This window comes from Carcharodon carcharias, chromosome 28 (assembly GCF_017639515.1).
Source record: "Carcharodon carcharias isolate sCarCar2 chromosome 28, sCarCar2.pri, whole genome shotgun sequence".
NCBI lineage: Eukaryota > Metazoa > Chordata > Chondrichthyes > Lamniformes > Lamnidae > Carcharodon > Carcharodon carcharias.
The window spans coordinates 33,297,402-33,315,735 of record NC_054494.1 but is presented as its reverse complement, the minus strand read 5'-3'; the positions used below and the strand labels follow the sequence as shown (position 1 = coordinate 33,315,735).

At 41.4% G+C, this 18,334-nt stretch overlaps 1 protein-coding gene across 6 annotated transcripts in view; it reads left to right on the top strand.

Moving 5' to 3' along the window:
• gbf1 (golgi brefeldin A resistant guanine nucleotide exchange factor 1) overlaps positions 1–18,334 on the top strand; it is a 203,183-nt gene that overhangs the window by 70,943 nt on the left and 113,906 nt on the right. For 5 of the 6 annotated variants that reach the window (XM_041176616.1, XM_041176619.1, XM_041176618.1 and 2 more), the window contains exon 4: positions 18,154–18,285. In XM_041176616.1, coding sequence (XP_041032550.1) covers positions 18,154–18,285 — 132 coding nt within the window. Of the gene's footprint in view, positions 1–18,153; positions 18,286–18,334 lie in introns of those variants that run through there. The other variant, XM_041176620.1, reaches the window with a different exon arrangement.

Here is an 18,334-nt window from a genome sequence, read left to right as displayed (position 1 = left end):
TTCAAGGGAAACACTTAATAGCACCTCTGTCAACTTAAAAGAATACAATATGTTGGATGATATTCAGAGTTAAGCCGGTAGAAAATATTTTGGCTTTGGTTTGTTTAAATTGAGTTTGATCAGATGTATTATATATGCCTGGTTCCTTCAGTGAAGTACATAAAATTCTCAAATGACAGTGGCAAGTTTTGAGGGCAATCCATACCACTCTTGAAATGCACTTAAGCAGTTGTTTCATTGCAGACCGTTAAAGCATTAGAAATGTTGTATGCAGGTCAGGTTGCTTGACCTTAAGAATTTGAAAGGTGTTTCTCATTGTTAGTTTCTTTTGTCTTGCTGAATCTCTCTTTTTTTCTGTGGTATTGAAAATTGATTTTAAGCATAGTGCCTTATTCTGCCAATATTGAAGAAGATTGGGAGGTTGTTACAGGCAGCCTGCTGAAAGTGCCCCTGGGCAGTGGATCAATATAGCAGAAGTCATTTCATATCTCACAGACACATAGAGTAACGAGTTTCTTTTTCTGAGTTTTCATATTTAAAAGGTGATATTTCATGATATTTCATGGACTCTTAATTGTCTATCATTGACAGCTCTCCTCCATTCATTACCTCCACCTGTATATATAAGCTCAATAGAATCTTTGAAACTTGTACTCCGAACTGTACGTGGATACCTGGATCTAGATTTTATGCTGATAACAATGATGAGGCTATCAGTGCTTACTTTTATAAGGGAGAAGACATGACTGCCCCTGCAGTCTGCACGTGCTCAGTTCAATGTGGAAATCCAAAAATGCGGCCAGAGATATCTCCCTCCTCCTCAGGGTGTGCTGCAAGGTCTTGCCGCTAGACTCAACACTAAAATCAATGCGATGGCATGAACATTGGGGTACTTGCCAGTAAATCCCCACTGTATATGCCAGAAAATGTTAAGGCAGGTGCATTCAGGAGCTAGTATTTTAACAGCATAAGCGAGAACTGCTTAAAATAAACCCCACTGATCCTGAAAATGCTGTTCTGTAAGTCTGGAGTCTTATACCTTCAGAAGTTAATTAACATTGGATATTTTAAAGACATTTTTTTCTATTTCTGTTTCTTGTATCTGTCCTAATCCCATCTATCTTTCCCAGTCTATTTCCACTTTGTGTATGTGATTTAAATCTAATTTATACATCCTGCTTTATTCTTTCTTGTTTAGACTCTGCATGGCTCAGTGAGAATTCTTCAATCTGATTGGTTGGAGAGCCTCACTGTTCCTTGACCTGCTGTGACATGCCACAGATCCCCTGTATGGGTGTTATAAATACCCTGTTCATGGTTCATAGTAATATTTTTGAGGTAATTTTTAGTGCTGGGATGATTAAAGTTTAACTGTAGAAAATGGGACAAATGCAACTAAAGCAGCTTGAGGACTATTACACGAAAAAGGTTGGGGGCATGTTGACTTAAGAGGTTAAAAGCTAGAAAGGTTAGATCATAAAAAAGCAGGTGGCCTTACTTAGCTGGATAATTGGAGGCACAGTATCTACACTGCTTGCAAATAAATGCAGCCAGAGAGTTGTTTTGTTTTGGGAGTTAGAGCTACAAATAATTTCTAAGTATTCAGTGAGCCCTGGAAGGCTATGTAGTCTTGGAGATGGGTGGAGCTGAAGAAAGTTCTTGGGTTGGTTTCACTTTTTCTGTATGTTTGCTGGGGGTGAGGAGTGAGTGTTCTGCAGCAGGGGAACAAGGCCATACTGAAAAGGTGCTGCACCTAACAGGCTCCAGGCACCAAAAGTGTTGCTGTTAGTTGGCTTTGTGTAGTTGGGGCTCAGGAGAAGTCCCAGGAACTGCTAGATAGCTCTGTGCAGTTAGGGCTCAGAAGAAGTCCTGAGGAGCTGAGAAGGTGGTGAAAGGTCACTGGCTCAGTGCTGCAAAGGATTAGGGCTCAGAACCCTAAGCTGGGAGCCATTTATAGCTTGATGTAGCAGGGGAGAATGGAACTTGGTGAAATCCAGCAGAATAGCTCCTAGCCTGAAAGAAAAAAGACCTAAAACCTTTGGCTCCTGTGTGTGTAAGATTCCAGTAATTCTACAATAATAACTTAGCTGGCTTTTTCTCCTCATATCTCTATAACCTGCTCTCTCTCTCTCTGATAACCCCCGTCAAGTGGCAAGAGGGAAAATCACTGTTAGAGACATTGAAAGGCAAGTGCTCAACCAGTGAACTAAAGACTGACAGTGCTGGAAGACCACCTCTTGTCATTAGTAAAAACTGAAAGGAATTTGGAAGGCATCGATCAAAATCTACCCATTGAAGCCTGTACTCTGGAATTGGTGCCATTGAACTGTTTCATCCCACCCTTGAAATCCATGTTTTTGCGTGTCTTGTGAGTCTTGTAAGTGTGAGTATACGGATTTAAGAAGGGATAGAGTTTAGGTTATAGACTTAGAAATTATCAGTTTATATTTCTTTCTTTTGCCACTGATTAAAGACAATTTGTTCAATTAACAGTTATTTACTTAGGTTTACAAACCTGGTGCTTGTATTCTGCTATTCTCCCCAGGCGGAGGTGATAGCTTAGTGGTATTGTCGCCGGACTAGTAATCCGGAGACCCAGGGTAAATGCTCTGGCAATCCGGGTTCGAATTCCGCCATGGCAGATGTTGGAATTTGAATTCAGTAAAAATTTGGAATTAAGAGTCTAATGATGATCACAAAACCATTGTCAATTATTGTAAAAACCCAAAACAAAAACAAAAACAGAATTACCTGGAAAAACTCAGCAGGTCTGGCAGCATCGGCGGAGAAGAAAAGAGTTGATGTTTCGAGTCCTCATGACCTTTCGACAGAACTTGAGTTCGAGTCCAATAAAGAGTTGAAATATAAGCTGGTTTAAGGTGTGTGTGTGGAGGGCGAAGAGAGAGAGAGAGAGAGAGGTGGAGTGGGGGTGTGGTTGTAGGGACAAACAAGCAGTGATAGAAGCAGATCATCAAAAGATGTCAACAACAATAATACAAAAGAACACATAGGTGTTAAAGTTAAAGTTGGTGATATTATCTAAACGAATGTGCTAATTAAGAATGGATGGTAGGGCACTCAAGGTATAGCTCTAGTGGGGGTGGGGAGAGCATAAAAGATGTTAAAATAAATAAATAATTTTTTTTTTCCTTTTTCTCTTTTTATAATGGAAATAGGTGGGAAAAGGAAAATCTATATAATTTATTGGAAAAAAAAGAGAAAAGGAAGGGGGAAACAGAAAGGGGGTGGGGATGGGTTCCCAACCGCTTCCTCTTCACCATGGACGTCCAATCCCTCTACACCTCCATCCCCCACCAGGATGGTCTGAGGGCCCTTAGCTTCTTCCTCGAACAGAGGCCCGAACAATCCCCATCCACCACTACTCTCCTCCGTCTGGCTGAACTTGTTTTCACGCTGAACAATTTCTCCTTCAACTCCTCTCACTTCCTCCAGATAAAAGGTGTGGCCAAGGGTACCCGCATGGGCCCCAGCTATGCCTGTCTCTTTATGGGGTATGTGGAACATTCCTTGTTCCAGTCCTACTCCGGCCCCCTTCCACAACTCTTTCTCCGGTACATCGATGATTACTTCGGTGCCGCTTCATGCTCTCGTCGGGACTTGGAAAAATTTATTAATTTTGCTTCCAATCTCCACCCCTCCATCATTTTCACGTGGTCCATCTCTGACACTTCCCTTCCCTTCCTTGACCTCTCTGTCTCAATCTCTGGTGATAGACTGTCCACCAATATCCATTACAAACCCACCGACTCCCACAGCTATCTTGACTACAGCTCCTCACACCCCGCTTCCTGTAAGGACTCCATCCCATTCTCTCAGTTCCTTCGCCTCCATCGCATCTGTTCCGATGATGCTACCTTCAAAAACAGTTCCTCTGACATGTCCTCCTTCTTCCTTAACCGAGGTTTTCCACCCACGGTCGTTGACAGGGCCCTCAACCGTGTCTAGCCCATCTCCCACGCATCCGCCCTCACGCCTTCTCCTCCCTCCCAGAAACATGATAGGGTCCCCCTTGTCCTCACTTATCACCCCACCAGCCTCCGCATTCAAAGGATCATCCTCCGCCATTTCCGCCAACTCCAGCATGATGCCACCACCAAACACATCTTCCCTTCACCCCCCCATCGGCATTCCGTAGGGATCGCTCCCTCCGGGACACCCTGGTCTACTCCTTCATCACCCCCTACTCCTCAACCCCCTCCTATGGCACCACCCCATGCCCACGCAAAAGATGCAATACCTGCCCCTTCACTTCCTCTCTCCTCACCGTCCAAGGACCCAAACACTCCTTTCAAGTGAAGCAGCATTTCACTTGCATTTCCCCCAACTTAGTCTACTGCATTCGTTGCTCCCAATGTGGTCTCCTCTACATTGGAGAGACCAAACGTAAACTGGGCAACCGCTTTGCAGAACGCCTGCGGTCTGTCCGCAAGAATGACCCAAACCTCCCTGTCGCTTGCCATTTTAACACTCCACCCTGCTCTCTTGCCCACATGTCTGTCCTTGGCTTGCTGCATTGTTCCAGTGAAGCCCAACGCAAATTGGAGGAACAACACCTCATCTTCCGACTAGGCACTTTACAGCCATCCGGACTGAATATTGAATTCAACAACTTTAGGTCGTGAGCTCCCTCCCCCATCCCACCCCCTTTCTGTTTCCCCCTTCCTTTTCTCTTTTTTTTCCAATAAATTATATAGATTTTCCTTTTCCCACCTATTTCCATTATAAAAAGAGAAAAGGAGAAAAAAAAAAATAATTTATTTATTTTATTTTTTTAACATCTTTTATGCTCTCCCCACCCCCACTAGAGCTATACCTTGAGTGCCCTACCATCCATTCTTAATTAGCACATTCGTTTAGATAATATCACCAACTTTAACTTTAACACCTATGTGTTCTTTTGTATTATTGTTGTTGACATCTTTTGATGATCTGCTTCTATCACTGCTTGTTTGTCCCTACAACCAAACCCCCACTCCACCTCTCTCTCTCTCTCTCTCTCTCCGCCCCCCACACACACACCTTAAACCAGCTTATATTTCAACTCTTTCTTGGACTCGAACTCAAGTTCTGTCGAAGGGTCCTGAGGACTCGAAACGTCAACTCTTTTTTTCTCCGCCGATGCTGCCAGACCTGCTGAGTTTTTCCAGGTAATTCTGTTTTTGTTTTTGTTTTGGATTTCCAGCATCCGCAGTTTTTTTGTTTTTATCATTGTAAAAACCCATCTGGTTCATGAATGTCCTTTAAGGAAATTTATCTTCCTCACCTGGTCTGGCCTACATGTGATTCCAGACTCACAGCAAAGTGATTGACTCTTAAATGCCCTCTGAAATGGCCCAGGAAGCCACTCAGTTGTATCAAAATGCTACAAAGTCACAAAAAAAAGGAATGAAACTGGACGGAGCACCTGGCACCGGAAACAACAGTTATTAACATCTGGGGGCAAAATTTGGAGAGCTCCCTCATAGACTCATCAACCAACAGCCTGATACAGTCATCCTCACGGAATCATATCTTACAGATAATGTCCCAGACGCTCCATCATCATCCCTGGGTATGTCCTGTCTCAGTGGCAGGGCAGACCCAGCAGAGGTGGCGGCACGGTGGTATACAGTTGGGAGGGAATTGCCCTAGGAATTCTCACCGTCGACTCCGGACCCCATGAAGTCTCATGGCATCAGGTCAAACATTGGCAAGGAAACCTCCTGCTGATTACCATGTCCTGCCCCCTTTCAGCTGATGAATCCGTGCTCCTCCATGTTGAACACCACTTGGAGGAGGCACTGAGGTACTGAAGGTGGCAAGGGTGCAGAATGTATTCTGGGTGGGGGACTTCAATTTCCATTGCAAAGAGTTCCCCGGTAGCACCACTACAGACTGAGTTGGCTGAGCTCTAAATGACATAGCTGCTAGACTGGGGCTGTGGCAGGTGGTGAACTGTTTTACCCACCTTAAAATCCATGTTTTTCAAGAGGGAAAAATGTACTTGACCTGATCATCGCCAGCCTGCCTGCCACAGATGCATCTGTTCATGACTACGTCAGTAGGAGTGATCACCGCACAGTTGTTGTGGAGACAACGTCCCGTCTTCAAATTGAGAATACCCTCCATCGCCTTGTTAAATGGGGTAGATTCCGAACAGACCTAGCAACTTGAGACATGAGCCGCTGTGGGCCATCAGCAGCAGCAGAATTGTACTCGAACACAATCTGTAACTTCACGGCCTGACATATCCCCCATTCTGCCATTACCATCAAGCCAGGGGATCAACCCTGGTTCAGTGAAGAGTGCAAGAGAGCATGCCAGAAGCAGCACCAGGCATACCTAAAAATGAGGTGTCAATCTGGTGAAGCTATAGCACAGGACTACTTGCGTGCCAAACAGCATAAGCAGCAAGTGATAGACAGCTAAGCGATCCCACAACCAATGGATCAGATCCAAACTCTGTAGCCCTGCCACATCCAGGCATGAATGGTGGTGGACAATTAAACAACTCACTGGAGGAGGAGGCTCCACAAATATCCCTATCCTCAATGATGGAGGAGCCCAGCACATCAGTGCACAAGGTAAGGCTGAAGTATTTGCTACTTTCTTCAGCCGGAAGTGCTGAGTGGATGACCCATCTCGGCCTCCTCCAGAGGACCCCAGCATCACAGATGCCATTCTTCAGCCAATTCGAATCACTCCATGTGATATCCAAGACACAGCTGAAGGCACTGGATACTGCAAAGGCTATGGGCCTTGACAATATTCCAGCAATAGTACTGAAGACTTGTGCTCCAGAACTTGCTACGCCCCTAGCCAAGCTGTCCCAATACAGCTACAACACTGGCATCTACTCGGCTATGTGGAAAATTGCCCAGGTATGCTCTGTACACAAAAAGCAGGACAAATCCAACCCAGCCAGTTACTGTCCCATCAGTTTACTCTTGATCATCAGTAAAGTAGTGGAAGGGGTCATCAACAGTGCTATCAAGTGGCACTTGCTTAGCAATAACCTGCTCACTGATGCCCAGTTTGGGTTCTGCTCGGTCCACTCAGCTCCTGACCTCATTTACAGCCTTGGTTCAAACATGGATACAAGAGCTGAACTCCTGAGGTGAGGTGAGTGACTGCCCTTGACATCAAGGCTGCATTTGACCGAGTGTGGCATCAAGGAGCTCTAGCAAAATGGAGTAAATGGGAATCGGGGAAACGGGAGTCATACCTAGTACAAAAGAAGATGTTTGTGGTTGTTGGAGTTCTGTCATCTCAGTTCCACTATCCCCAGGATAGTGTCCCTGGCCCAATCATCTTCCGCTGTTTCATCAGTGACCTCTCTTCCATCATAAGGTCAGAAGTGGGGATGTTTGATGATGATTGCACTATGTTCAGCACCATTCGTGACTCCTCAGATACTGAAGCAGTCCATGTCCAAATGCAGCAAGGCCTGGACAATATCCAGGCTTGGGCTGACAAGTGGCAAGTAACATTCGCATCACACAAATGTCAGGCAATGACCATCTCCAACAAGAGAGAATCTAACCATCGCCCCTTGAGGTTCAATGGCATTACCTCCACTGAATCCCCTACTATCAATATCCTGGGGTTACCATTGACCAGAAACTGAACTGGACCAGCCATATAAATACTTCAGCTACAAGAGTAGGTCAGAGGCTAGGAATCCTATGACGAGCAACTCACCTCCTGATTCCCCAAAGCTTGTCCACTATTGACAAGGCACAAATCAGGAGTGTGATTTAATACTCCCCACTTGCCTGGATGAGTGCAGCTCCCACACCACTCAAGAAACATGACACCGTCCAGGACAAAGCAGCCCACTTGATTGGCACCACATCCACAAATGTTCACTCCCTCTACCACTGACGCACAGTAGCAGCTGTGTGTACCATCTACTAGATGCACTGTAGGAATTCACCAAGGCTCTTTCGACAACTCGTTCAGAACCCACGACCACTACCATCTAGAAGGACAAGGGCAGCAGATAGATGGGAACACCACCATCTGGAAGTTCCCCTCCAAATCTCTCACCATCCTGACTTAGAAATCTGTTGCTGTTCTTTTGCTGTCACTGGATCAAAATCCTAGAACTTCCTCCCTACCAGCACTTTGGGTGTACCTACACCACATGGACTGCAGCTGTTCAAGAAGGCAGCTCACCACCATCTTCTCAGGGCAGCAAGGGATGAGCAATAAATGCTGGCCTAGCCAGTGAAGCCCATATCCTGTGAATGAATAAAAAAAATTAAACAATTAGCTGGGTTGATCAAACTTTTTCACATTTATCATGGCTCGAGGTGCAGTGGACTTGATGTTGCAGTGCACCATCCCCAGCGACACTGTTAATTCACATGTACCTCACATTAACCCTGGGTGTTGGAGTATAAGATACATATTGTAAATTTTTTTATCGTTCTGACCTTGTGTAACTAAGTTTATTTTTGTTCAAAACCTGTGGAATCTTGTGGCTTTATTCTCTTAGCAAGTGTCTTGAATCTCAAACTTTGGCTACTTTGAGCAAAACGTTATTGGTCCCTAGCCTGATCTTATCAAAGACTTGGGGCCTGGTTCAGGATCATAACAGAGGTCACCATGCTGGATCAGACTCTGAATTAGAGCAAGCCTATGTTCTAAAGCCCGAGAAAACGTTGCGGGCAGCTATCAGCAAGGTGAACGGCAATGTTGTTTCTTCACAGCTGACCACAAAAACTGATTATTGTATTTAAAAAGCCTTTGCTGCATTTTGTTGAGATAGTTGGAATTTAGAAATGTTTTGCCAAGGTATAATTGAACAGCCAGTGGTTAGAATTTTCATTGATACTATATAGAAGATATTTTCACCATGGCTTCAACTATTGCAAATATTTAATTTCAATGATACAGCAAAACTATAATCGGTGTCAACTTTATGAATGCAATTGATTTAAATACATCTAAAAGCTGTTTTGTAGATGGCTGATAAATGTTGCCAGTTTAATCCTGCAAACCTAGTCTATTTAATGATGGATATTGACGTGCTGCCATTAATACTGTGTTGGCACTCACTTCTAAACAAGTAACCACACAAAAATAAGGTATATGTCATATCGTGCTTTGAGCTGTTCTTTGCAAATTTCAAATTATTCAGTATGTCAAAGCTGTCTTCCAACGTAACTAAAAATCAGTTGTTTGCTTTGTCATCTGTAAATTTGGATGTAATGTTAGAAGTTTTCAATAAACAGTCTTCCCTTAAGAAACTAAATTGTGTGCAGCCCCTCATGGCATGAATTGTATGTAGTCTGTTTAAGAAAAATACTTGCATTCACATAGTGCTTTCCATGAACTCTGGACATCCAATTTACAGCCAATGAAGAACTTTAAGCAAGGTAGTCTCTGTTGTAATATTATAAATGATTAATTGCATTTTCTCATTGTTTTCCATGTTCCTCCCTACAAGATCCTGCTTAACTGTTGAAACTTTCCCATTGATGCAGGTGAAATGTTGGAATGGGAATGTGTGGCTTTCTATCAGGCCAGACAACCGAAATGGTTTTGAAGTTGAAGTGAGCAGAACATTTATCCAACAAGTTGGTTGAGTCAGCTAGGCCAGGAAAGTTTTGGGTTTAATTCCTGGTCTGGGCTGAGTTCACTTATCCTGGTTAGAGTTCGACAGTTGGCATCAGCACCATGCATTAGGTAAAGAAAAATTTGGCCAGCAACAGTTGCTCTCTAGTAAGGAGGTGAAGGGAGAATATTGACAAGAAAAAGAATTATTTAATATGCTGATACATGCTGCCCTGTTAATCCCTTGAATTGCTAGTCACGATGGTATCCTTGCTTAATAACAAATTCTTGATTATTTAAGCCTCTGCTTAACAAAATTTCTCTTCCTCAAGTGATTTTTAGTCTTAATTGAAGATCTTGTTCAGTTCAAGCACTTGCAGTTCATTTGCCTTATGTAAATTAGCATTTTTGGTGTCCTCTGTTAACAGTGCCATTAGATTTTTGCCAATCGACTGATGATGTTATGCTTCAAAATGCATGAATCCATCAAAAAATTGCATGCAGAAAGCAGCATTTTTAAAACTATATATTTCGCAACAGTTTTTCACAGCTGCCTTAACAGCAGGCCCTATCTCCAAAATCTCTTGGTTTCTGCTTTTTAAAAAAAAATGCAGTATACTTTGGATGTTGTCCAATGTCAATTTGTTAAAGTGTTGGCCACTTGGAAATATATACAGTCAGACAGCAATGTGCTGGGAATTTGAGCTCTCTGGTTAACAACTTCATGGAAAAAGGCTGATGAGAACACCAGCTACAGGACTTCCTGACACCTTTTGTAGTGCAAGTAATAATCAGATGTAATCTTTAAAAAAAAATCCCAAATAATTTACCCTAAGGATTTCGAACAAGATTTTCAGCGTGTGTGCTTACTTTTAAACTTTAACTTCAAATTTCCAATAAATGCCGCTCTCTTGTCCAAACTTTAGGGCCTTTTAATATCTTGTGCACATGCGTGTCTTGTACTGCAGGTTACTGATGGTCCCGTGTATGTTGACATCTGTTGAAAAAGGCCAAAATAATAGTGTCATAATAAGGTGGTAAAGGCCAACAGATCTGCAGCAGAAAAATTGAGTATCCATACTGTTGATGAAAATGTGCTATGTGTTCAGGTTTTAACTAGTTTGGCACAGGAGGTCAGATTTGGCTTTGAAGTCTTTTATTGCATCTCAACATGATTAAGCTATGTATGGCTTTTAATGGATTCGTTTCTTACAAACTGCTGTCGCGGTTCATCTGAATGGAGTAGGATCAGGTCATTTGGTGATTCGTGACTTTCAAAATTCTTGAATGTTGTTCTTACCTGTTTTCTATTTTCTGTGCAGGTTTTCTGTTTTCATTAAATGGGTGTTGTTACAGCAGCTGATAGCCCCAAGATGTTTTTCACCAAATTAAATGGGGCCTGCTTTATGTTGCTTGGTGAAAGTAAAATGAAGGATTTATCAACTCATTCATATAATAAAGTGATGAGAAATCCCACTTTAATTGATATTTAATGCCAACATAAATTTTTGCTATAGATTTAAAATGAGCAACAAAAAGCAAATGTACCAGACTTCAGATAGTGTTTTACTTTTTACTTGTGAGGAGTTAAGAGAAATGCAAAATCTATCTCTTTTCTAATGTAATATCGATGTGAGTGTTGAATATTGTGGATGTAGTACTTGGTGAAGGAGTTTTGGGGGGGGGATGGCGGTGGGAGGGGAGTGTGGTGGTGGAGGGAATGGAGGAAAGGAAATCATAAGTGTTTTCACTTTAAGAAGATTTGTCTTAAGTAGTGTTTTCCTTCACTTTTCTCCCCACTAGCACTCTGTCTGTTGGTGGCACATTCCTGTTGTCTCCCAAGCCAGAAAAGTCTATATTCTGTTAATTGACAAGCATCTCAGATCTTCCCCCTGCATTTGTACAGTTTGGATGCAGGAAACTTTTCCCTAACTTTGTCGAAAGGAGGATATATTCTGCTTGGCTTCGAGTTGCTTGAATTCACATTGTGTTTTTAAATTCTTGGCGCATTTGCTTTCAAACCAGTACACCCTGTCCCATGAGAACTGACCAAGGTCAGAGTTCATTTTGGAATTTTGCACCAATTTTTAGTTTGAATTCTTGGCAGCAACTGACCTACAGCGACATTTATTACATTCTATATGTTCGTACAATCTTTTAGCAGATGAATCTTGCTTCAGCCTCAGTGCAGGACATAAAGAGAAAATGCCTTCTGGGATGTCCTCAAAACTACCCTGAAGAGATCAACCACCAACTGGTGGGAGTCCTGTGCCTGACCAAAATGGAGAAGGTTTATTCGGAAAGGCACCGAGGACATTGAGAGACTTTGTTGGGAGCGTGCAGAGACAAAGTCATGCCATCAAAGAGAGCACACAAGGCTCCAAATGCCTCATCTGCCTGACCCTTCAAGCGCTGGCATATGGCAGAATGTGCAGATTGGACTTATCAGCCATTTCAGAGTCCATCAAACCTGAGAGGAAGCATGTCATTCTCGATCCTGAGGGACTGGCCAAGAAGACAAGAACATTACAGGATCATTGAAAGACCGTGATCTAGGTCAGAACCATGGTAATAGAAATCATCTGTTTTTGGTATACAAAAGAATGTGTTTTGCATATCTTTGCAATAGTATTCTTAAATGTGAACTTTGTGGTTCGCATACTTATCACTCCTCCGTTCATTCCAGTTTATGAATAACTACAACTGTTTTCCAATTGACTTCAGGAGTTTATAAGTAGCTACAATTACCTGATTGCCTATTTAGACCACTTAAACAGTGAAGACTTGAGCAGTGGCCCAGAAGGGACAGACCAGGTTCAATGTAGCTCATCTTAGCAGCTGAACATCACAACTGCGCTTCAAATACCAAACTGTCTGTGAGCAACACCACAGGAGATTTGAAGCTGGTAAAGGAAGGGAGAATGGAAAGGAGTTTGTGCAAAAAAAAGCACTGGAATGATACTTGAAAGATAAAACCATTAATTTCTGGTAAGATTGACCAGGCTTCTGGCTTTTTCTCTAGGAAAGAGAAAACTTCAGGGGTGGCCTGATAGAGATCTTCAAGTTTGTGAAAGAGTTTGATAGGGTGATGTAGAGAAGATTGTAGGTGAGACTAGACTAGGGGTCATAAGTACAAGATAATCACTAATAAATCCAAAAGGGAATTCAGGAAAAACATCTTTACCATCGAGTGAGTAGAATGCAGAGGCCGCTACCACAGGAAGTAGTTGAGAAAAACTAGATGAGCAGATGATGGAGAAAGGAGTTTCAGGATATTTTGATAAGGTTAGATGAAGTAAGGTGGGGAGGAGGCTCATGTGGAGCATAAGCATCAGCGTATACCTGTTTGGGCTGTTTCCCTGCTGTATATACTTTGTAATACTTCCTAATATTTCCTAATTTTGAGTTGTCACAAAGTGTTCAATAAATTACTTCTGAAGTGTATTCCATATTGTAACATATGCATATATAGAACCATAAAACCATAGAAAACTTTCAGCACAGAAAGAGGCCATTCAGCCCATTGTGCCTGGGCTGGCTGCAAAAGAAAAAATAAAAAAAAACTAGCTGCATATTTTAATGCCGGCTTCCAGCACCTGGCCCATAGCCTTGCAGGTTACAGCACTTTAGGTGTAGATCCTTAGATGCCTTTTAAACGAGTTGAGGGTTTCTGCCTCCACCATCAGACCAGGCCGTGAATTCCAAACATCCACTGCCCTCTGGTCAATATTATGGTCAGTATGCACAACGAGATTCCTTGAGATTAAATGTGATCAATTCTATCAATTTTGGTGGTGTGAACCAGTGACCAATTTTGGACAGGGCTCTGGGACAACATCCTGCTCTCCTTAAAAAAAAATTGATGTTGAAAGCCTGAAATAAATGTTATCAATTAGAAGAGCAAATGTGTTTTCATGTTATTTCTTCAAAATGACATGCTGGATCTCTTAGACTCCTGTTCTCACAGATTTTTCTGCAATACTTGTCGGGCTGATTAATGCTGGAAGTTTAACAGTTTGAAGCAGTTTTAGTTTTGTTTGCATCAGTGTTAAACTTGCGTAGTCGTAAGTCTGACATTAAGATCTAAACTGACTGATGCAGTCCAGATTGAGATGTCCTTCTCAGGAGGGATTCTGCTTCACACCAGGTTTGGGCTGTATCTGCTTCACACTAGTGCTGTAATGTAAATTCACCCTTAGATGTATCATTGAATAGAATCATGTAAGAATGTCATTTGGCCCATGATGTCCGTGATGGCTCTTTCAAAGAGCAAACCAATTAGTTCTGCTCTCCTGCTCTTGCTAGATGGCTAGAATGTGATGCAGAATGACACCAACAGAGTGGGTTCAATCTCTGTACTGGCTGTGGTAGTTCATGGAGGCCTGCCTCTTTGCCTTGTCCCACGCTTGCAGAGTGGTGCCCCTCAAGCTATACAAAACTAATTGCTTCTCTTAGATGGAGTGAGATCCTATGGTCCTTTGTAGACTATGCCTAATTAGTTATTAAATTCCTAGTTATCAATCCACCTGGCAATGGAACCAGTTTCTCCCAATCTAATCCATCGTAACCCCTCATTTTGAACACTTCTATTAAATCTCCCCTTCAGCTTCTCTTCTGTAAAGGGAACATTCCCAGTTCAATCAATTTTTTTTTACTCCAAAAGACAAAATACTACAGATATTGAAATCTAAAACACAAACGGAAAAAGCTAGAAATGCTCAGCAGATCAGACAGCACTCGGCCCTGCTGAGTATTTCTAATTTTTTTTTTACTGTCTCGAGTCATAGGATCATCAGACAATATTAGTGCTTTGTTTGGTATTATTTGCAAACCTACAAATGTAGGAAATATCTCATTGCACCAATGAAGGAATCCATTATTGTGGTGAGAAGCTGAGCTTATGGAGTTCAAATCTAACTTGTCCACATAACTGTGAATTTGTTACTGTAACCTAAGAAATACATAACTCAGACGTGTAAAAGATCTTCAGCGACAGCAATGTTGGTATGCAGATTGCAAAATTTACAATTTGACAACAGGCATCGTTTGAAAAATACATCAACGTTTGCTTCCCGATACTACACATCAGCTTTTCATGTGTTGGTTTGTAATAAACTGATGGGTTGACCTTAAAAATGGTGTACTTAGTAACAAAATCAAGCCTATGATAAAAGGCTTAATCAATAGAATTGATGCAGGAAAATGGTTACTGTAAGAATGTCTTTTTAGTACTTTGACACCATATTTTCCCATACAGCACATTACTTTCATAAGAGCTTGATAGTTAACCATCACCTGAAAAATGGGCCTTGAATTCTGTTTGTCAAAATGTCTTACTGTAATGTAAAGTTTTGTATTCCTAAGGGAATTGCATTGGTTGAAATTTATAGCTTTCGGTCATTCACAGGGCTATGGCTCACAGCATACACCTTCATGAGCATATCCGGAGAATCATAGTGGAGAAAAGAAGCATTCTAGCTCATTTGTTTACTGTAAATGTGTTGCATTTATTGGATGGTTAACCTTGGCATTGAAATATAACCGCTCCCTAGTTATCGGAATCAAAAAAAGCATTATTGGATGAAAGTTAATTATTTGTAACACAACACAACATTATATCTCTTTCATTTTAAGTAGGTGAATAGAACAACCAGTGTTGGTGTGAAATTTCTGTAACTTTTCAGCCAGGTCTCTGCTTTTTCATGTATCAGGAGATGATTTTTTTTTACTCTAACCTTGCATTTATTTGCCTCAATGCTGAATTGCTAGATAGCTACTGCATTACTTTTCTCTCTTTTTTTAATGCTATTTAATCTGTCGCTTCTCTTGCATTTTTAAAAATCATTTTATTTTCATTGTGATTTTATTATTATGCTGATGTACCCATTTTCTTTTGAGGGCAAGTTTTCTTTCCCTTTTCATTGCTTGGGTCTCACTGCAACATTTGAAAATAAGAAAAGTGGTTGCACCTTTCATTCCAACTTGTTTACAATTTGAAGTAACTGTATACTGCTCTGTTGTACAGCTGATTTCAGTAGCTTGCCATTTGAAAAGTTCTGAACACGAACCTGCATCTAATCATTCTTTTGTAAAGCACACGAGCTTCACTACATCACTTTGCCAGCTAATTTAGAATTCCCTCCACCACCCCCACTATAATGTAAATACTGTAGTAGCATAAATAAGATACGAAGAGATGGTCTAACTGACTTCTGGTACCAGCATTGCGGTCTTGAAAATGTTAGCAAGATCGCATCTAATTTTGAGTGAAGTTTGAATGTGACAATGTTTACTGACAGATTGTTCAGGTGCGGTCTAGACGGCAAATCACCGATGATGGTATGTAACTGCTTTAAATGCCACACAAATTAATAGACCAGAACACATCTGTTATTCACTCAAACTCTTCTGGGGCAGGGACGTTCACTGCGGCGAAATTCAAACCCCATGACTGGCTGACATCTCCAAATGTAAATGCCAGTAACCCCTCTGGGGAAAATAAAGCTCGTTTACACTGCAAGATTGCGAGAATTCAATGAAATTGAAGATTTTTTATAGCTAACTTTTTTATGTACTGTGCATTAAACAGACAGTTGCAGGAAAAATATGCCTGTTTACATGTTTATGCTGTGAAAGGATTTTTGCATCATTTTTGCAAAGGTTAGCTCTTGCATTGCTGAACAGGTGCACAATAATTGCTCTATTTATCTTGCACTTGAAATACTCTTTTTTTCTAGTTTGTGTAACAATCATTCTTTTTGATCAGCCTCTCTTTACAAAGTTCTATTTTTTAATTAGTGAACTTATTTTATAAATTGCATTTCATTGTAAATGTCAGAAACAAATAACATCCCACAGTTCATCAAATTATATCTTTCCTGGCTTGTGGTATTCTTATCAGAAAGTTGTTTTTACAAGCTCCACTCCTGCGCTCACCTGGTTCCATTCTGATCTTTTCGGTCAAAGCCAGAGAATCACCTGTAGTGCCTTCTCTTCCTGCTTCTGCCCCACGACCTCTGGTGTTCCCCAAGGATTTATCCTTAACCTCTCCTATTTGTTCATCTACATGCTGCACCTCAGCAATATCATCCAAAAATGCGTCAGGTTCCGCAAGTACACTGACGACACCCAGCTCTACCTCACCCCCTCTCTCGATTCCTCCATTGTTACAAAATAATCAGACTGCTTGTCTGACATTCAGAATTGGATGAATAGAAATTTCTTTCAACTAAGTATTGGGAAGACTGAAGTAATTGTCTTTGGTCCCTGCCACATTCTCTGTTCCCTAACCATCGACCCCATTCCTCTCCAGACTATTTACAACCTTGATGTTGCATCGCTTAAGCACATATCTGTGCTATCATTTAAACCTCTTATTTCCACCTCCATAACGTTGCCTGACTCAGTCACTGCCTCAGGTCATCTCCTGAAACTCTTGTCTGTGGCTTTGCTGCTTCCACACTTGACTCATCTAATGTAGCCTTTACTGGCCCCTTACACTCTTCATAAACTTAAACTCATCTGAAAGACGGCTACCCATGTCCTAACTCTCATCAAGTCAGGTGCACCAATTACCGTGGTGTTTGCTGACAGACATTGTTAAACGAGGCCTAAATTTTAAAATTTGCATCCTTGTTTTCAAATCTCTCCATTGCCTTTTCTCACCTTTAATCTGTAACTTCCTCCAGCCCTAAAAGCCTTTGAGATATCTATGCTTCTGTAATATGGCCTCTTCAGCATCCCTGATTTTCATCACTTCACTGGAGAATGTGCTTACAGCTACTGAGGGCCTCAGCTCTGCAAGTCCCTCCCTAAACTTTGGTGATTCTCTACCTCTTTTTTTTTTCTCCTTTACGACACTCCTTGGAACCTATTATTTTGACCAAAATTTTCATTATCTGCCCTAATATGCCATGTGACTCAGTGCTGACCTATGTTTTATAATGCCTGAATACAACTTGTTGATGTTGCTGACCTGAATGTATAAATCAATTCACATTCACTTGCGGTAATGAGGGAGTGCTGAAGGTGCTGCCCTTCAAATAAACCACTAAATGAAGGCCCTTTCTGCCCCTTCTGGTGGTTCAGATTGACATTAAAGATCCAATAATACAATTTGAAGAACAAGGCATATTTCCAGTGTCCCTGCTCGCACTTACTCTCGATCAACATTGAAAACAGTTTAAATGGTCATCCATTGCATTGCTGTTTTTGGCATCTTGCTGGGTGCAGTGTGATTGCTGTATATGCCTAAATGATAACCACTGATTTCCTGTGAATCCCTTTGAGATGTTTCTAAGATGGGATAAGTGTTATAAATAAATTATATGTGTTGTGCATATCACATTATGAAAAAAGGAACTTTCATCAGAAGGGAAAAATAAGGTAAATGTCATGGAATACATAATAAGGCCTGATACTGAGTACTCAGTCCTAAAGTATAATTATACAGCAACTGAATGAATAAGGTACATTTCCAAAAGTACATTTAGGCAGATTTTCATTCTAGTATATAGGTACTTCCATTAGGTACAGTCTTCGATTTGATGTTATATGGTTTAATATTAAACTTGATTTCCTTTTCTCTCGCAGACCTCTCAGAAATAGAACCAAATGTCTTCCTTCGACCTTTCCTGGAGGTGATCAGATCAGAAGATACAACTGGACCTATCACAGGGTTGGCACTGACATCCGTTAACAAGTTTCTGTCATATGGATTGATCGGTAAGTATGTTTTCTTAATCATAGAATGGTCTGCTGCTGAATTAAGGTT